The following is a 20593-nucleotide window of genomic DNA, read 5'->3' as shown; positions in this document are numbered from 1 at the left end:
TGCGCCCTTTCTCTGCCTTGCCTGTGGAGCAGTGAGATTACAGAGCTACCTTAAATAAGCTCTAGCTATGACTCTTATCTTGGCCTTTGCAAACTAGCAGAAAGTTGAAGTGATGACAGCAGATAAGGGTGTCCGCTTTTGAAGCTTATTGGCTGGTTCTCTGGATTTTTTTTTCTCCCTTGAAAGCCAGTCATTCAGAGGTACAGCTGGCACAGCACGATCGTTCCATCCTGCTGAGAGGCAGAGGGGACGAGGGGGGACGGGGTCTGGAAGGGCAGATCCCCTCTCCACTCTGCTCAGCTGTGCCACTCGCCCGCAGATGGGACCTGCGTGATGTTGTCAGCCCAGGAGAAATGTGGACTCGTGTTTTCCTTGACCTTCCTTCACCTTGGCGGAGAGCAAAACGGATCTGGTTGTTAACTTCCCACCTCTTCGGCACTGGGACAGCGAGAAAAGTTCAACGTCTCTTGTGGTGGGAGTGAGGGAAGCGGGGACGGTTCGCAGTGGGTTTGTGTATTAAGCTGTCGTATCAAAGGCGAGCCGCAGGCTGACAAGAAATGTAACCTGAGGAGAAAGGACACTGGTGCGTTCAAGCACGCTGAAGGATTCTTGCATGACCTGTCACTCTTTCAGTGCTGTAGCCTGAGCAGGTCTTACTGGTTTTTTACCGAGGTGGTGGGAGCTGAATGGGGTGTGGGCTCGTTTCTATTCGTCCACAGACATCTCTACGATCTTCTTTTATCTTTTATAATTCCCCCCTGGATATAACACAGAGAAATAGTGGCCATCGAATTTGTTGCCACCTGGGCTCAGCCCAGCTGAACCAATTTTGGAGGATACCTTTGCTGCAACCCTCGGGACGTGCTCCTAGGAGGAGGAGAAGATAAAACAGTTTGGCATCGTTGTTGGAGCTTGAGGAAAAACATTGCTTTTGACACCAGAGCGAGTGGCCAGGAAGATCCATGTGACGTCCTGATCTCCCCCATTTGCCCTGCTGAGCATGGGGTAGCAGTGACTGACCATGGTGGTCACCCAGTTAGAACTGGAGCTGTGCTTTCATGGCCGGAAACTGAGAGGTTTCACCTGCAAGCTAACCAGGTCAGCCAGTGGATTTCTCCCAGAGACGTCGTTCTCCATTGCCTCCCAGATTTTCGTGCCCTTCCTTCTGGCTGGCTTGGGCATGGTAGCTGCTGGTCTCTTGATGGATGTTGTCCAAGTAGGTACATGTGGTTAGGCAGCTTCAATAGAGAGGGGTGGGCTACCTTGAGTATTTGTGCTGGTTTGTTTTTAATGCGTATGGTCCTGGCAGCCAGTCAGCCCAGTAGGCTTGTTCTGTGCTAGAGGGATGCTGTCTGTCTCCTGCTAGGTCAGTCCATGGGCAACTTGTGAAGTGGGACAGTAGCATTCAGCTGGTCTGCTTTTAGGCTGGGTGCTCACTGACTGTGCCCAGCTAAACCCTTCAGTGATGACTGGTCAGCCTGCAGCCAATGCCCCTGTTGGGTGATATTCTTTCCTGCAAAAGCGGCTGATATGGAGATCTAGGTCAGAGTTGTTATTAACTGCCTCACTTATGGGCAAGTTTATGCTTCCAGTTCTTCGCAAACAACCTAATGTAGTCTTTGGTCTAGGAGGTATTTAGATACTGGGATGACAGGCATGCCGGCATAAAGAGATAAGCGTTGCCTACAAACTGAGTGCTTCTTGGCCACGGTCTGAGGTGGGTGTAAATTTGGGGCCATTTACATTGACCTCTAAGGAGTTGTGCTGAATTTACATCGCTGTGCCCACGACCAGAATCTATCTCATCCATCTTTTCTTTGTACCAGTGGCACAAATAGAAATGCAAAATCTGATCTACTTTGAGCACCTAATGTCAGTGGATTTGCAAATCAAAAGGCTGGCAGAGCTTCCCAAGGATATATCCTGCGGTCTGAGTTCACTGGAGTACATTGGATTCTCTGGCATTAGTACCACAGCAGGAGCTAAATATGGACACGGGGGTGTTTGGAAAGACAATACCTTGATGTTCTTTCTTGCACTGGAAGAAATGAAGTTGAATAAAGGAGAATATGAGGAATATCAAAGAAGGGTTAACTGGGGTGGCACAGCTGTTGCTATGCTGTGTTTGTCATCTCCACCTTGTTGTGCAGTGCTTAGGCACAGACCTGTCTTGCAGCATTACAGAAGTTCTCCAACTTCCCAAGATGTTAATTGTTAGCAGTTATCTTTGGCCAGGTATCTCAGGGAAGGATAAAGATGTAGTACAAAGCTGCTCCATACCCTTGGCAGGTGAATAGGTCTTTGTTAAAAGAAATCCAATGCACTTGCTGAGAAGTGTGCTCTGTTAAAGTTGTGACTGTATCCGAACTGATGGAAAACATAAGCCTTGTATTCCTACATTATACATGTTCTTTTAAAATACCAGAGAGCAATCTGCTTTGTGTATTTGCTTAGAAATGGGGTCATGCAGGAGGCACGATAATAGTAAGTGTATTTCTTTTGGTGAAGATGTTTCCAATTATGATTAAATAGAAGCCATCAGTCGGTGGATTCAGCTCCCAGAGGAGGGAGCTAGCACTCTAAGAATCACAGCATCACTCTGCAGATGGCAGTGAGTGCAGGAGTTTGTGATCTGCCCATTTTTCAGGGGATGATCTGATGGAGGGATGCTTTACACTGTGTGCAGTCACTGCAAAATATTCTTAGAAGACACCATGCCTGTGGGCAAGCTCAAAGATGGTATCGTGTACATACCTGTGATGGTTTGATGGTGCTGCCCTTGTTTTGTTACTCAGAAATACAGTGGATCTGTGCTGGGAGTCAGACTAGCTCCATCATTTGCAGACTAATGTTATAAACAGTAGAGCCAAGTGGAAAGCACTTATCTGTGTCCATCAAATGTTACAGGAATTAAGCAATTTCTGATCTGTCAAATGAAGAGATGCCAAAGCTTGGAGCTGGGTCTCCCACATCATAACAAAACGGTGCCCAAAGCAATGGCCATTTGCTGTTTTCTCAGGGTAAGGGTCTGCTGAAGTTGGACAACCAGATTTCAAGCCAAACAATTCAGGAGAAAATTTCCATTTCGTTCTCTCATTCCACTGCCAGGGGACACAGTCCAAACTGAAGTCACAGGCATAAGACATCCCTATTCTCTGTTGATTAAAGCCCTCGCTTGCGTTTTACAATCCAGGATCTTTTGCTGTTTCTGTTAGCTTGTTCAGGATAATGCAAACCTATGAGCTTTTATTTGCTGTGAGAGGATGGGTACCCCAGGAAAGGTAACAGAGCATAGCTGGGACTGAGGGCAGCATGGGGACAGACCAGTAGGGTTAGACTGTGCCACATCACTGTTCCTCCTGTCAGCCCTGCACAGCAATGGCATGGGGACCTGCTGCTCATCCTGCATTTCTGCAGTCTCTAACACAATGCAGTCCTGGCTACTGTGGTATAAATCATAAGAATCTGTCCTCAGGCTCTTAGTGAGTCACTACTGAGACTAAAATGGAAACAATTAAACCAGCTTTTTTTTTTTTTTTTTTTTTGTAATTAGTACAGTTGTATGCTTTTTTATTAGTTGTTCAAGGCCTTTCAGTGTAATTATATGTAAGGCAGCATCCCAAAAAATCATACCTCAGATGCTAAGCCTTCTGTTGCGATGACTTGAGACAAGGAAAATTCATCATTAACACAAAGACTGGAGCTTACTTTGAGACGATGAAGTCATGTTGCCTGAAAGTGACCTGTGCGTAAAATACAAAGAGTTGAATTTGTGTCTTTCTTACTTATGTATCTTTTTATGTGCAGAGTATACATCAGATGTCCGCATGTTTGGGTACTGATTGGGCTTTTTTTGCATTGTGGCTGTGAGCTGTTTGCTCTCCTTTCTTTCAAGAGTGTCAAAGATGTGTTTAGATCTTTCTTTATTCCTAAGGAAAGAGATAGGGGAGAGGGGGAATTGTGTCTTTAAGAGATACCCACCCCTTTTCTCAGGTATTTAAGTACCATGTTAACAAATTCAAACCAAAGTGTCAGGTAAGGTATCTCTTGTTGTGTTGTCTATTATTTACTTTTTACATTTTGAAATGCTACTTTCCAGGTCACCACTGCCAGGAAATGTGTATCTGTAACAATGGTCGGCCTCTTATCTGCACCCCTGAGGGCTGTCTTGCACCACATGTTTGGGACTGGCTTAGCCCCTCTTTCATTCCTATTGACTCGAAGGATGTTGTTAAGTGTTCCCAGCAGGCAGCCACACCATTGCTTCCCACAGCTTCCCCTGGCACTGTCCAAGCAAAACACTGCACGTCCTTATGCCCTGTGTACATTTCCCAACAGCCTGATGGGGGAATGTGTTGACACCTGTTGGGTCTGTCCCACCTCCAGGGGTGGGCAGGGATGTGAAAAAGGTGAGCTGAGATCTGTTGTTGGCATTATTTGTCCTTTGGCATCAGAATTCAGCATCTTTGTATGAAACCAGCCAGTGACAAATCCAGAATGGATGAAAGGATGTGATCTTTTGCATGATGTGTAGCTAAGCCACAGGATGACATAGGGGCTGAAGGGGAGGGATTCGATGAGTACCTGAAAGAGAAATCATAGAATCATAGAATTAAGGTTGGAAAGACCACCAAGATCATTGAGTGCAACCATCAGCCCATCATCACCATACCACTTGACCAAAACACTCAATGCAGCAATCCTTCTAGTGCTGCTAAGGGCACAGAAGCCCCCCAGCTCAGGATGTTGCAGCAGATCAGATTGCTCAAGAGAGTTTGTACTTCTGAATTTGACCGCTGTTGGAGATAAGGATAGAGCAGGTGGGTGTTCAGTCTAAATCAGTGCAGCTGCTCTTTTTCTCTCGTACATCTCTCTCTTAGATGTTGGGCTGGTTGGTTTTGCTCCACAGTGAGCTGCTCTGTTCTGCAGTCCCATCCCAGCAAGCCTCTTTGGCAGCAGTGTGACTTTGCAAAATCCTTGAATGCATAGGGAGTGAATGGACTTTATTAAAAGGCGCTGCACGGTAGATGTGCTAGAGAAGATGTATGTTAGTAAAAAGAATTTCTTAAGGTTTCTGATCATCTCTGGTGTTGCAGCTGATTCAGGAGTTTGTATAGTTCAGCTTCAGAGAAGCAATGATTATCCAACGGTTTGGGATTATAGGATATCTTAATTCAAAATCCTTTTTCCAGCTATGCTGAGAGCGTGCATGTAACAGGAAGATTTAGGAACTGCCAGTGAAGAAGAGATACAAAAAAGACTTTCACTCCCACCAGTGGCCTTAGATGCTTAGTGAGAGATTTGGTAAGGAAAGGCAGACACGACTTCTTGCTGTTAGATCATTTCCAGATCTGTGTTTGTTCTCATGAATCTGGATAGCAACAGGCATTACTAAAGAATCTCGTGTCAGTACAAAGGATGGAGGGCATGCTGTATTTGGCTTGTGAACCTTCAGTATTTTTCATGTTGTTCCTGGCTAATATTATAAACGCACTTTTTAAATGTGTGGTTTTCCAAAATCTGCTTCTTCCCCCCAGGAAGAAGTTTCCTACCTGTCAGGAGACACGACAGCCGTGCATGAGGTCAGAAAGAACACTAAAAATTGCTTCTTTCACTCCCAAAATGCAACATCTGCCCAGATGTGCAGAGCAGACACCTATAGGGCATGCAGTGAGATGGGAATCCATTCCCCTTTGAAACAGCACTGAAGTTGTCTGCATAACTGAGGTTGTTTCTATCTCTTTCTCCCTTTCTAGCACTGGGAGGTGTTTCGGACGATTACAGAAGTTTTTATCCTGGTTCCTGCCTTGGTTGGCCTGAAGGGTAATCTCGAGATGACACTGGCATCCAGGCTCTCTACTGCTGTGAGTGCTCACAAGGTGGTGGCTGGGGAGGGAGAGCAGTCATCAAGAGGTGCTGCTTTTATGTAACCCACTGTGTATGAGACAAGCCAGTGTTTGCAAAGTAGAAACCAGTGATGTGTGAGTATTAAAATAATACATTTGCCCTCGTTTTGTAAATGGAACAAGTAGAATTTCTGTCTGCTTTGAAGGTGAATTAATCCCTGTGTGGCCAGTAGCTGATATCTGGATCCTCGTGACACATAAATGGGATAGAGCCAGAGATCCACCCTTGTCAGCTTTGGGATTTGGTTACTTTTCTGTAGCTAGTGACCTGGACAGGATGAAACCGCTTTCAGCAGCCACCTGTATCCCAGGGATGGGTTTTCAGAGTGTCTCTCTTGACTCTTAGGCTAACACTGGACAGATGGATGATGCTCAGAAGCAGTGGAAAATGGCCACCTGCAATTTAGCCCTTATCCAGGTGAGTCACTAAAGCTGGGAGAGGAAGAAAGCCTTTTTTGATTGTTGTGTCATGGTCTGACAGCATCTGTTCCCATCAGTTCTTGGTCCAGAGCTGTTGATTTGGGGCAGATATTCTCAACAGAGCCTGGGACTTGGCCTCCAATAAAACTCTGTATATCCCTGGTGCTTGTGATTTAGAGGCAAAACAGATCCAGACATTCACTGCCTTTGTGGACAAACTGAAATAATGAAAAACCTCTTTTTGCAGGGAGAGCTGCATCACAGTCCCTGTTTCACAACAGCCCCTGGATAAAGCCTGTCATTTCCAGGCAGTGTTTGGGAGTCAGCCTTGGGCAGGAGGGGAGAGATGAGAGAAACAAGCTCTTTCTGCTTGTTGCAATCCAGTAACCAGCCCAGAAGGTTTCACGTGGAAGGCCAGAGTGCTTGCAGCATGTGTCTGTGTGCTTTCCCTTATCTCCTTCCACAGCTTTCAGCTTGCTGGGAGTGCTGTGTTGATGGGGAGCCCATTTCTGTGCTGACCAGAGCTATTCCTCTGCTGATGGACTCAATGTCCTTTGCTGAAGTGTTATCTGCACTTTACAGTCCTGCACCGTTTTTCTCCAAAGTTCGTCAGGATTCTTTCTGAGCGTAGCAGAGCCTCGCAGGGATGCTGCTTAAATACACAAGGAATCAGCATTTCTGCAGGATTTTATGTGCCCTCCTCACTGTGCAGAAACACTGCGGTCATCACACAGAGGTGGGCAGCAGATACAGCTGATTGCTCACCAGTTGTCCTTTGTCCTCCAGGTCCAGGCCACGGTGGTGGGACTCCTGGCTGCCGTTGCTGCCGTCATCCTGGGAGCCATCTCCAAGGGCTCTGTGGAGCTGAGCCAGGCAGCCGTGCTGTGTGCCAGCAGTGTGACCACGGCCTTCATCGCTGCACTTTCTCTTGGTGAGTCATTTTGGTTTCTCACATCCAACATGGTGCAGAAAATCTGTCCCATCTGTCCCGCTGGCTCAGCAATCCGAGTTCTGTCTGGCATGGGGATGAGGTGTGTGTGGAGCATTAGTCCCAATGCCCATTGCTTTTAATTCTTCTGCACCCTGTCCTCGCTTCTCATCTCCTGGGATCTATTTGCTGGGCTCTTGGCCTCCACAGCAGCAGTGTTACCTGATATACACAAAAACATGATATGTGTATATAAATATGTTGTGGTAAGTTGGGGGTTGGGCTCTTCTCCTGGTTAACAGCAATAGAACAAGAGGGAGTGGCTTCAAGTTGCACCAGGGGAGGTTCACGTTGGATATTACTTCTCCAGAAGTATGGTGAGGTATTGGAGCAGGCTGCCCAGGGAGTGATGGAGTCGCTGTTCTGGAGGTGTTCAGGGTCCGTGTGGATGTGGCACTGAGGGATGTGGTTCAGTGGGCAATATTGGTGGTAGGAGGATGGTTGGACTGGATGATCTCAGAGGTCTTTTCCAACCTTAATGATTCTGTGATTCTGTGGGTGGGTGAACTCATGCACATGCTGTCTCAGTTTGGCTTTAGTGGCACGTTAGCCATCTGCACTGTGCTTTTCCAGAGAGGGGACACACTAATGCTGTGCACAAAGCTGAATATTGAGTCAGTTTGCTAGCAAACAGCTCCAGACCATGCTCAGGATGGACAGTAGAGGGTTGTGGCTGCTCCTGTGCCCCTGAATCCTGGCTGTAAGATGGGCTGTATGGGGAGGAGCTGCTCTGATCGTTGAAGATCAGCTCTGATCATTTTGTGGGTCTGCCATGTGAGGGCAGCATGACACTCTGAATGGAGGGAACTGGCGGATTGGGTACCATGCGTTTTCTGAGGGAAAGGGACAAATTAGAGCAAGTGCATGTCCTGGAGAGGGAGTCAAAGGGTGATTGTAGATGCTTTTAACGAGGAACACTGCGTGAGGCAGTCGTTAAAAACAGCCAGCTTTAGTCTGCTCTCTGGACTTGGTCACAGTGTGGGCCTGTGTGATGGGAAGCTGGTGGGTCTGTAGCTGGGGAGGGATGGAAGCATTCAAGGCCAGGTTGGATGGGGCCCTGGACAGCCTGATCTGGGGTGGCAACCAGCCCACGACAGCGGGTTGGAACTAAATGATCTTTGAGATCTTCTCCAACATAAGCCGTTCCGTGCACCAGAGGCTCTGGGCTGTGAGGGCTCGGTCTGATGGCTGGTCTGAAAGGCTGAGTCAGGCTTTTCCTTAACTTAGAAAAGCTTGCTTCTTTTTGGTGATGTGGTTGAAACTCTCCGAAATGATGGTCTAATATGGAAAATATATTTGTACTGTGGAATCCTGAGCAGGAGATGGCACCAGGAGGCTGCTGCATGCCTGCTGTGTGCTTATCTATGAGTGTGCTTCGTGCCTGGTCCTGCTTCAAGGCAGCAGAGATTAGGCTGCTCAGGAGGGGAGCTGCTGCATTTGGGCTGCCTGCTAGTATCTCCTTTGATCCCTGGAATTTGCCTGTGGGCCTTTGGTGAACTTCATAAGGGCAGAGCGATGCCCTTCAGACTGGTGAAAGCAAGAAGATGAATTCCTGACGATAGCTGCACAGTACGACTATGGGCAATCTGCTGCTTGCTTCTGCTTGCTTCTTCCAGACCCCACGTCCCTCTGGGAGCCAGAATAGCAGTTCCAGGGTGAAAGACACCAGGTTGCTCCCTCTGATGCCTGCTCTATGTCTTCTCTAGGTCTGGTGATGATTGGCGTGATCATCGGAGCCAGGAAAGTTGGGATCAACCCAGACAACATCGCCACACCCATAGCAGCAAGCCTTGGAGACCTGATAACCCTTTCCCTGCTGGCAGGAATCAGCAGTACGCTCTTCAAATACATAGGTACTGAGTCCTTGTTGAATTATTGCAGGGTACTTAGCCATTTCTGGCATGTTTCAGAATGAAGGTTCTTATGCCACAGGGGTGAGAAAATGACCACAAACATTTTTTCAAGTTGCAAACTGGAAGGCAGAGACGAAGAGACACAACTGGGAATTCTCAAAGATGTGACCAACATTTATTGTATTGCTTTAGAGCAGGAGGTTGACATGTGTGACATTGACTTTTCCTGCATCTGTCACAAGTCCAGCATAGCTGCTTTCTGCGTGGCTTGTAGCAAGCCCTTCCTCACAAAGCTACTGCAGGGTCTTGGTATTTGTAAGAATATTTTCCTATCTTCTTTTATGGAGAGCCATGGGTGGATGAGGTAATGTCATGTTGGAATTGGGGAGATCATGTCATGCTCCCAAGACTCTATAGGAGTTGTGGCTGTGAGGTTGGCTGTGCTGATAGTTGGCAGAGGCTTGGGCACCTGTTGATGCTGAAAAGCTCAAAACACATTGCAACTTGGTGATATGTGCTTGTAAAGTGCTCAGCTATTTACCATGAGCATAACCTAGAAGAGAAACAGGAAAATAAAAAGATTCAGAAAGCTTGATGCCATTTGAAATCTAAACTGTTGCTTCAGCCTCTGAGTAGAAGCAGCACAGCAGCTGTTCCCAGTTTGCATAACTCCTTCCATGTGCCACTGAGTGAGGAGGCACACATTGCAGGGAGAGGCACATGGATCACTTCTACCCAGCTCTCCTTGAGCTTCAGAGGTGCTTTTTTTTTTATTAGGGTTTTTCCATGATGCCATCACACTGCCCCGTGAGGTTAATTTGTCTTTCCATCGCTGTGCTGCTGATAATATCTCCCAGGGAACACATGGCAGAACAACACGATAACCTCTGTGGCTGTGACCAGAGAAGCATCTGTGATGTTTTCAGAGTAGTTTAAATAGTTTCAGCCTCTTGATATGAGTAATACAGTGCACGCAGACACCTGGCTGTTGAGAGCAGGAAGGGAGGCAGGTAGAAGGAAGGCAGCATTGTTGGCAGTTGAATAAATCCATTTCCCTCCCCAGTGTGTAGTAATTAATTGCTCCAAACAACAAGAGTGGGGTAGGAGACCCAGCACAGCAGCTAAATGTCCTACAACCCATCCATCCTAAATGACTCCAGGTGTGTAAGTGCACTGACAAGACAGCGGCCAGAAGTGGTTGCATTTCAGCGCTGACTAAAGCCACATTTAAAGAGCACATCTCTTTATGTAAGAGCCCTTGATCTGGGGAAGATATCATCAAATCAATGCTGCTCAGGTAGCCCAAGGCCCTGGCAGTGTCGTTTTGAAAAATGCACGCTTAGAGCCTGCAGTCTCCCAGATTACCTGCAAAGTCTGTGTTACAGCCTGCTGGCGTTGGCCCCGGCACAGAGACCAGATGGAGAGCTTTGTTGAAGAAACATTTTTATATCAAAAGGTTTGGCATCATCCCCATTGCTTGAAGGTGTTTCTCATGCTTCTGAGTCATGTTTATTTTCTTTTAGTGCTGCACACACATTTATTTTTTAATTCATTTGCTTCTAAAGGTCACTCCAAGGTTATGGCCCTACTGAATGGAAAAAGCTCCTAATGAAAACATATGTAAGCTAGAATGAAATAAACCCTGGATCTTAATTGGCTTATACATTCAAGAGAGCATTTGTCCCCATAAAGCAGGCCAGCTGCTTGCTGAGAGTGCTAGCTTATCACCAAAGGTATCTATTAGTTCTTGTTTTAGGTGAAGTCATGAGCTGTCTGTCTTAAATGTGGTACAGCTTGCACACAGGAGAGATCTCTCCTCGCCCTGCTGTTTGAATTGTACCCTGAAGCCAGAAAGCTTGTAACTTTTTGTCTTGCTTAGTTAGAGATGAGGTTGGAGACTTGCTCATCTTCAAACGTAGCTTGCTTTGAATCCTGCTGATTTTCAAATAACATCCTCTAGCAGTAGTTTCAGAGGTTAATTATGGATTTCTGCAGTGTAGTGAAGTGGTCATGTGGGGGGCATCTTGGTTCATGTGATTTTTCTGTTAACGTTTCTCAGTCTGAGCCAGAGCCCTGCTGCCTTTCTTCCAGACTTTACTCAATATGATTTTTTGGCAACCCATGAAGCCGGGAGTGTTTGATTCAAGATCTCTTTTCCTTGCCAGATATGAAATACCTTTCACCTCTGATCTGTGCTGTCTTCATTATCATGATCCCTCTCTGGGTTGCTATTGCCAAGCAAAGTCCTTCCCTTGCTGAAGTTCTGAAGTCTGGATGGCAGCCTGTCATTGTTGCAATGAGCATCAGCAGGTAAGGCAACAAACTGCTTCCCCAAACTCACACGAGTGGGCATGCTGCAGGGAGATCCCATGCTCGTGTAGAAAGTCATAGAAAGGAAAACCAGAGGGAACAGCAGAAGGTTTTTATCCAGTGCTTTTCAGCCATTGGTGGCCCTCCAGCAGGCTGTTAGATGGAGGTACAGAGCTCCCAGATGACGGGAATCATCAGTTTAAATTGCACTCGTGCATTCACATATCATTTATTCCAGCCGGGAAACCTAAAAGCGTGATGACCATCACAAACAGTCAGACTTCAGCCTCATCTTTATCCAGCTGTAAATGAAGACTGATTCATTCCCCCCCATGCTACATCATTCAGACCCAGCTGAGATCTGAGAGAGTTTTAAAACCCTGCTAAGATCAATATAAAGGTTTAGCAGAAGTTTGGCAAAGATGATAAAGCTTCCCTGGCTAGTATCGGTTTTGCTCAAGGAGAGGTTCCTGATCTCCTTATGCCATGCACAAAAAATGCAAGGCTATCTATCAGTAAAAACAGATGTAAAAGGAGTAAATATCTGCTATAGGGAATGTTCCAGCACTGGCAATGGGGAGGAAGCAGTAACTCATCTCGGTGTGCTGTTTTCACAGCATAGCAATTGTCCTGGGGAAGAGACTGATCCACCTTCTTTGCCTGTCCTTTTTTAACAGCATTGGTGGGCTCATCTTGGACAAAACTGTAACTGACCCAAACTTTGAAGGCATGGCAGTTTTCACACCTGTGATTAATGGTAGGTTGGATATATAATCATAAAACATACGCATGTTTTTTATTTATTCCTCCCCCTTCTTCTCAAGGGTTATGTTATCCACACAGAAGTCCCTCTCCCATCACCAGTGGAAGTGAAGCTACTGGTCCCCATTACATCCCTACTTATTTGTATTTTGAAGCATCTCTGGTGCAAAATAGCAGGCAGGTCTGAAAAATGATAGAGCTGTTGAAAAGGTTAACAGCATCTGATGGGTATCTGTGATAGCAGTGCTGACACCTTCACTTTCATAATATCATATCTGCTACGGATGTCACAATAAATCCATTTACTATGTCTCTCTCCACTCAGCAATTTGAGCTGTGCAATCATTGCCTTTACAGATTGTTGATAAAGATTAATATATTAAGATTATAGATATGTGTGTATGTATACAAGATGATATATATAGATTATATATATATTTGGTGTGTATATTTATATTTGTGTGAAGTCTCACAATTCTCTTATACACACATGAATGCATACCTATAAACTACCAGGGATGCTGGCATCTCAGAGGATCCACTGGGTTGTTTTTCTACCATTACAGTATTTCTTGTAGACTCATTCCAGGGAAAATCCATGTTCCTAGGGAAGGCTTGGCCTCGTGCCACTGCCAAAGCATGGTGTCCTCTTGCAATGTCAGAGGGCGTCACCCAGCTGTCGCCTTCTGGATCTGCATGAAGACAGACGCCTTGCTGACAATCTCTTTCCAGCATGGTTAGCCAAAGAGCTTGATTAAGAAAGTACGTCAACAGCAGTTGTGCTGAACAATGGCTGACCCAGACACCAGTATGTGGGGTTGGGTGGACTGTTTGGCAGAGCTGCTCTCAGTTATGCCCTGTGTTTTTGTACAGGTAGTTCTGTGCTTTTCATGTGCAGGGGAATCCTGCAAAGTATGTTTCAGAAAGCTCCCATCCTTCAATTCCACTCAGGTCAATCTCACATTTAACAATGAGGTATTTCCTTCTGCAAGGCAGGGAAAACGTGAGAAGCCTGTAGAATCTGGATCACTGTTAATTTTCTGTGTCATTTCTACCCTGCACACACTCAGGGTGGTGGAGATTTGCTCCGCAGATCATCAGCCCTCTATTTTCTGCTGAAAAAATATAGCAGCATTTTCACGTTTGCTGGAATTAATCAATCTGGAAGGAATTAATTGCCTTTTAATTACCTAGCATATTTGGGCTCTGATTCATTCTCATATGATTTCTTCTCATTTGACAAGTGTGTCAGATGCCTTTAGACAGACACATAATCATTCTCCATGTTTGTTGTCTTTTAAACAATAATGCTTCTCTGGCTGAGTAAATCCAAGAGATGACCGTGAGCGGCAGCTGCCATTGCCTGCACTGCTTTCCCCAGGTGTTTCTCACAGACTGCATCAAACCAGGTGCAATTGCATCATCTTCAGAAGCCACGTTGCATCTGCTGCTGGTGCTGGGAAGCCAGGGAAAATGTTTCCAATAAAGCATTCAGAAGGAGATGGTCACTGGAGCCTTCTTGATTTTTAAAAGCTGTTCCTGCCAGGTGAATAGCACAGCATCACCATGACAAGTGGGATCAGATTTTTCCCCTTCTCTCACTGCTGTTCCCAGAGAGTTTGTAAGTGAATGACACATCTTGGGCTAAGTTTAAGGCTGGATTTCCTGCCGCAGTACAGGTGGTTTACAGGTTTACTCTGTTTTGTCCTCATAGGTGTTGGAGGGAATCTGGTCGCCATCCAGGCCAGCCGCATTTCCACATTCCTACATTTCTGGAGCATGCCTGGAGTTTTGCCATACAAGATGAGGCAGAATTGGCCCAATCCATGCACCACATTCTTCTCATCAGGTAGACCTTGAAACCTAGGTGTCCATGTCTCAAGGCCCGTCATCACAGATAGCTCCTTTATCCAGCCTGGTTGGAGAAGGACTAGGTGGGTTTCAAAGGCAGAACTCCCTTTCTCCCTTGCAGGGAAAATCCTCAGATTGGAGAGCAACATCTGTGCAGTGGGAGCTTGGAAAAAAAGCTTTTCTGTGTACTTAGAGTCATGAAATCATTAAGGTTGGAAAAGACCTCTAAGGTCATCAAGTCCAACCATTAACCCATCAACCCATACTTGCTCCCTAACATGTAAGAAACTGCTCTTCGGGGAGCACTTAAAGTAATTGAAAAGGAATCCCAAATGTTATCCAACGGAAGGTTGTTTTACCCATGGCCAGCCTAGAGCCATCAAGTGTGGAAAGGGGAGCGAATAGAGCATAACTTTGCTGAAAATCAACAATTCCTCCATGTTCAGTAATGGATAAACATAAACATTGGCAAAAGTGGATTTCAGTCTGTTGTCCTTTCAGATTTCAGGTTCCCCTTGATTTTCCCTGCTAGGTTGGGAGTTACTGCTGGAGCAGACTGAAAACTGGGGAAGTGGGCTGCAGCAAGAGCAGGATCAGTGGGGGGCAGAGAGCTGCTGAAGAGGAGTGTGTGAAAGATGTAGAGTGAGAGGATCAGCATGGAGCACGTCTTTGGCACAGTTTTCAGTGACAGACAGAAATGCTGGGTTGATGCTGCAGATGCTCCAAATTGCTGCAAAGGCATTAGCAATGTGTCTGGTGGGAGGGGACAGCCCCAACTCTGCCTACCATCACTGCATCACGCAGCCGTGTTCTGTCCTCTCCCCACCATCTGCAGCCACTGCGATCACTGTTTCTGTCTGTCCTCTGCAGAGGTGAATTCCAAGTCAGCTCGAGTCCTGTTCCTCCTGGTTGTCCCAGGGCACCTCGTGTTCCTCTACACCATCCACCTGCTGCAAGGAGGCCACACATCTCTGTCCTTCACCTTTGTGATGTTTTATCTGACTGCTGCTTTGCTGCAGGTAAGCCCCAAACTCTCATCCAAAAAATACCATGAAAACAAAACATTCTTAGCTGGACAGGCTGCTAGCAATGACCCCACTCATTTTAGGTGTAGCATCCTCTATCTTCTGTATACCCAGATTGCAAAGGTCTAATTTTCCCATAAGTGTGCAGCTACCTTTAAGTGAGGGATTAGTGATGAGATGAGGAACAAATTACTATCATAAGCTGAGCTGCATTAAGCAGGGAAACATAGCAAGCAGGTACCTTTTGCTATATGTTGGACCTTTTTAACCATATTCATTCCTTGAGTTTCTAAGCCCCAGTTATTCCTAGGCTGTGACTGGTCATCCCAGTAAGGAGCAAGTGGGAGGCCATGAGCCCCAGTCAGCAGGTTTCCTTACTCATTTTGAAACCAGTTTTACAAATCACAGTAAAGACACGGGGATCCCTCCGGACAGGGCCAAATGTGTCAGTAGTGAAGGGAAAAAGCCCAGCTCTGGGAAGCTCATCTCTGAAAGCGAAGGTTCTGGGTCAGCAATGGACAGTTATCCAATTTGCTCTGCCTGTTCCCTTTCACTGTTTTCATTGCTCTGTAAACTTTGCCGTCTCATTCAGAAATGCATGTGCGTGTCACAGAGGCTCTGGCTTTGCTTGCCCTTTTAAATCAGTGATTCATTAGGTTGCAGGGCGAGGTAACTGGCTTCTCGCTTTGCCTTACAAACAGTTGTGTGTCCACGGGTAAATTCCTTGCATGTGTAAACAATCAGTTTTTCTTGACCTTTGCACAACCCTAAGCCCGGCACCACAGCTGTCCTTGCAAAGAAAAATATTTATTCTTTTCTTTATTCACTGAGGTGACTCCTCAACCAAAGCCAAGTGTGAAAATAGGCTGAATAAATGACAGAGTAAAGAGCAGAATCCCAGCAACGCCACTGACCCAGGAAGACTCCCAGGGAGCCCAGAATGTGCTCAGCCTGGTTCATTCTTTCTCTCCATTAGAATTTATAAATGCAACCAGAAAGAATGAGAGGGGGAAGTTTGGGTCAACTAGAGGAAGCCCAGAGAGAAAGATCAGAGGCCCAGAAAATATGACCTCAGAATTGAATGGAGTGGGGTTAGCTGGTCTAAAGAGGAGAGGCTTGGGAAAAATCTGGTAACAGCCTTTGTTTAAACTGCTGAGTTTCTGTAGGAAGAGACAGATTAATGTTTTCTCTGTGGTCACCAGAAATGAAACATGACATTCTGGGTTTCAAATGTAAGGAGGACTATATAAAACCCTTTAGCTTCTATCCAGCTTTAGTTTCTGTGATTCTGCTTATTTAATTTGCACCCTCTGTCTCTCCTCCCACCTCTCCCTTAGAACTGCCAGCTCTGCCTTTGGTTCCTATTTGGTTGTGGTCTCCTATGGAGGGACCACAGAAGTGGATTGCAAACTTTCTCTCTCTCCCCTCTTAATTCAATTAACTAGATGGTCTTTAATCTTTAAGAGAAGTTTGTTTTTTTTTTTTCCTCCATCTGTTTATCAGAATCAGGAGCTAAATAGGAATTAAAAGAAATCACAGCAAAGATTTTGAAATTGTTGAGATGAAAAAAAGAAATGTTTTTCTCTTTTTAATGTGTCAGTGCTGCTTGGGATAACTTTGATGTAAAATCTGCCTCAAACTCCCGTTGTCTACTGAGATTAGGCAAAACCAAGTAAATGAGATCTGAATTTCTAATGGAAAAAAAAACAAAGGAAGAAAAGAGAAAAGAAGGAGAAAAGAATCTGGCCACAAACTTATACTTTGAGTTTGCATGCATATTTGCAGCAGTCCCGTTCCTGCTGGAGTGAATAGGAGCAAATAGGAGCATTCATGGTATGGGAAGTGAGAAGAGTGCGTTTGAGAGATGCTTTTGGTGTTGACAGACTCCTGTTTTTGGCCCATGCAATGCTGATGAACTTACACCAGGACAGCTGTCAGGGGGCTGTGGCACCATAGGTGATACTGGGCAATGCAGTGCCCAAGGACATGAGCCAGTAGGGTTTGCAGGGATGCAAAAGCCAACTATACCCATATAATGCAACCTCGTCCTGCAGAGAAACACTGATCCTCTGGTGAGGTGGAGACCTCTTAGAGATGCTTATTGGCTCCGGCACATTGGCTGTGGTCATGTCATTTTGCCCATGGCCACAACATTTTGCCTGTGAGCTGATGGAGGCTGTGTGTTGCTTTCTTGTTACTCACAGTAGTGCCTGTGTTGCCTCTCCAGGTGGGAATCCTGCTCTACGTGGCCGACCTCATTGTGCGCCTGATGTGGAGGAAGGCGTTGGATCCCGATAATTTCTCCATCCCCTACCTCACTGCCCTGGGGGATCTCCTGGGCACTGGATTCCTTGCCGTCTGTTTCCGTCTGGTTTGGCTCATTCACGGTGCAGACATGAACCTGGGCAACTGAAGGACTGCGTGCTGCTCCACGTCACTGATCCGACACGGCACAATTCTCTGGGACATTGGAGGCTGGGTTGGACCCCACCGCCCTGCCTCTCCTCCCCATCGTGCCTTAAGCTGGGCTTGCCCGTCCGGAGGAGTCAGCACCCCCAGACTTTTGTACCATTGCACGTGAGCAAGCTGGTTTTAAGCGGCACCCGCTGCTCACACCTGCACCCAGCCAGTGCAGCATTAAGGAGAATTTGGTGCCATATGGTGATGAGCATTTTGATTGGCTTCAGTCCCCAGCACCAAAACAGCCTGCAAGGCCACTCTAAAGCCTGCTGAATTGGCTGCATCCGATCCCGTGAGTCCATGTCACATCTCCGTCCAAATCTCATTCACAGTCCAAATAGTTCATTCACCCCTTTTCTCTCCCTGGAGGAGGAGAGCACCCTGGTCTTTAAACTTTTCCCTTCTCCATCACTCAGACACATGGGCTCTGAGCCCTGCTGGCTCCTGGTGGGAGGATACAGAGACAGCTCCTACCTGCGCAGCACCATTGCTGCTGTCTGACCAGCTGGATTTATTGTGGTTTGGGAGCAGGAGCTTTGGGTTTGTTTTTACGGTTTATGAAATGTCCATTAGCTAAAATGTTTATAGAAACGCACACACACACAAATAAAGTGGTTAAGAAATGCCATGCAGTGGATTTAGGGCTGTTTTTACTTTGCTGTGGCTCTACCTCTTTCTAGTTCAGACTTTGCAGGTGGAACTTTCAGTATCTAAAAGGAAGCTATAAGGAAAAAGGGGACAGACTCTTTAGTGGGGTCTGATAGGACAAGGGTAAATGGTTTCAGACTAAATAAGGGGATGTTTAGATTGGATATAAGAAAAAGCTTTTTGCAGTGAGGGCAGTGAGGCACTGACACAGTGGTGGATGTCCCATCCGTGGAGATACTCAACGTCAGACTGGAGGGGCTCTGAGCACCTGATGGAGCTGTAGGTGTCCATATGCGTTGCAGGGATTGGAGCAGATGGTTTTCAAAGGTCCATTCCAACTCCAATGATTATATGACTCTATGAAGTTCTTGTTTGCTACTCTCTCTTCCAGTCAGTGTTGGACAACACAATTCAAATAGGACTTCAGCAAAATTGGTGTTTCCTAACCAACGATGGACTTTGGCAGCCCATGTTTCAGGTTAGAATTAAAGCTTATTGCCTCTCCAACCTCACCATCCTTCCTTTGCACAATGAATTTGGGACCCATGTGTGTGCATAAGGATGGGAATTTGGCTAAGGACTCTTTGCATCCTCAGTGCAGGGTGGCTATCGTGTTTTCCCAGCAATGTACTGGGGTGGCCCATGGGGCTGAGGGCAGTCAATTCTGACTGAAATCGAAGCAGCAATAGCTTCTTCCAAGATGCTTAGGAGTTGGGAGTTGACAATGTAGTTCAAATTGCACTGGACTTTGCCTATAATAATAGCCTGCATTTGTGTGTTTTGGAGCAGGGAGATGAGAGGGTCAAGGAACCTTGTCTTGCTCAAGGCCCTGCCAGCTCTTCAGTACTTGGGAATTGCTGTGTTAGGTGACTGCTGGATGTGAGTGTTCCTTTGCTCCTGCTGCAGGGCTGGGGTCTTGCACAGGGGTGACCTCAGTGCTGGGAGACTCAGCATGGGGAATAGCACTCTCTGGACAAAAACAAGCTGTTACCTTTCCCAGCCTCCTGAAGGATAAATAACCCCACACAACTGAGCTGGAGGATGTGTTTGCAGCAGCTCTGTGGCAGGGAAGTGTCAGAGTTTGGAGCATCCTCTCCCCCTTTCTCTTTCCCCACCACCTGTCAGCCCCAAGCACACAGCTGCACTGAGTGGTTATGGGGCTCGCAGGGTAGCACAGAAAGGGTCTGATTGCCATTCTCACTCTGAGGGAGCTGCACTAAGAGATACACATTTTAATAACTTGAGCTTAGCACTTTATTTTGTACACCCTTGTTAGCTTCAATGTGGTGCTGTCTGGAGCAGTCCTGGCAAATGACTTCTCCTGTTCCATCTTTGTCTTCCCCACTCTGCTGCCTGTCCCTGCTGCTTTGGAGAGGTCCTCTCCAGCCTTGATGCTTTTGCAGTGAATGTGAATAGGGCAAGGCTGGGCTGCAGATCCTCCCAGCCCTCTGCATGCTCTCAGGTGCTCTCCTTTAAGAGCACAGCTTTGCCCATGTCCCCTCCAGTCCCCCAAATGCCCCCAACCAGAGCTGTGCAGTGATCTGGTTATGCTCCTCCAGCATCAGTCCCCATTACCCAACACCTTGGCACCGGGTCATTCCTCATTGGGTGATTCCTGGGCAGAACTCTGTGTGCTGTGGTTTTAACTGTTGACAGAAGGCAAAGTCAGGAACATGTAATGGGGGCCATCTGTGCCCTACTTGTGCTACTCAGCTGGGCTGGGGGTGGACCCATGCTGGGCTCAGGACAGAGATGCTGGTGCTGGAACCTGGGGTGGGTGCATCGCAGGGGCTCTGTTCTCTGTGCAGTACTCAGTGGGCAGCCAATGTCAGCCCTGTGCCTGTGCACTCAGTGTGGGGAGCACACTTAAAATTGCTTCCAGCTTTAAGACCAATGACATAACCAAAGGACATGGTTTTAATAAAAGGGTTGGGTTTTTTTTCCCCCTTTTTCAGGGGCAGCAAAAGGCCAGTTATTTGGCCACGCAGACTGTTTACATTTTTTCCTTCCTCCTTTTCTTTTTTTCCTGGTGCAAATGAGAGAGAGCACTTGCTGACAAAGGCAGTATGGTATCCTGGAGCAGAGCTTGGATCAGCGTTCCTGAACCTGCACCTCAGCCTGCTTCTCCCAGGCTGAGCACGCAGTGATGGGCAGCACTGCTGGGACTGCAAAGGTAGCCAAGTATTTCCCTCCCATTCAAAGCAGAGGTTTGGTGTTAAATGCCTGCAGGATCCTCTGCTTTTAAAGCCTTCAGTAAATCCCAGCAGGCCCTGCCTAGCTTTGTGCTACCTGGGGTGTTTGCCAGAGTTATTTCACTGTGGGGGGTGGAGGGGTCTTGCTTTGCTCCATGAAATTCACACAGCTTCAGAG

The 20593-nt window shown here is 46.7% G+C and overlaps 1 protein-coding gene across 8 annotated transcripts in view; it reads left to right on the top strand.

Annotated features, from left to right (window-relative positions):
• Positions 1-18199, top strand: part of SLC41A3 (solute carrier family 41 member 3) — a 130335-nt gene extending 112136 nt beyond the window's left edge. For 7 of the 8 annotated variants that reach the window (XM_090148235.1, XM_090148236.1, XM_090148234.1 and 4 more), the window contains 9 exons: positions 5757-5864; positions 6253-6324; positions 7113-7257; positions 9021-9167; positions 11333-11477; positions 12155-12234; positions 13954-14088; positions 14961-15109; positions 17343-18199. In XM_090148235.1, coding sequence (XP_090004361.1) covers positions 5757-5864; positions 6253-6324; positions 7113-7257; positions 9021-9167; positions 11333-11477; positions 12155-12234; positions 13954-14088; positions 14961-15109; positions 17343-17528 — 1167 coding nt within the window. In that variant the 3' untranslated portion in view covers positions 17529-18199. Of the gene's footprint in view, positions 1-167; positions 1217-5756; positions 5865-6252; positions 6325-7112; positions 7258-9020; positions 9168-11332; positions 11478-12154; positions 12235-13953; positions 14089-14960; positions 15110-17342 lie in introns of those variants that run through there. The other variant, XM_031607479.2, reaches the window with a different exon arrangement.
• The last annotated feature ends 2394 nt before the right edge of the window (positions 18200-20593 follow it).

This window comes from Phasianus colchicus, chromosome 11, assembly GCF_987193195.1.
Source record: "Phasianus colchicus chromosome 11, bPhaCol1.hap1.1, whole genome shotgun sequence".
NCBI classification, from domain to species: domain Eukaryota; kingdom Metazoa; phylum Chordata; class Aves; order Galliformes; family Phasianidae; genus Phasianus; species Phasianus colchicus.
The sequence above is the reverse complement of the archived record's forward strand: the minus strand, read 5'-3'. Positions and strand labels throughout refer to the sequence as shown.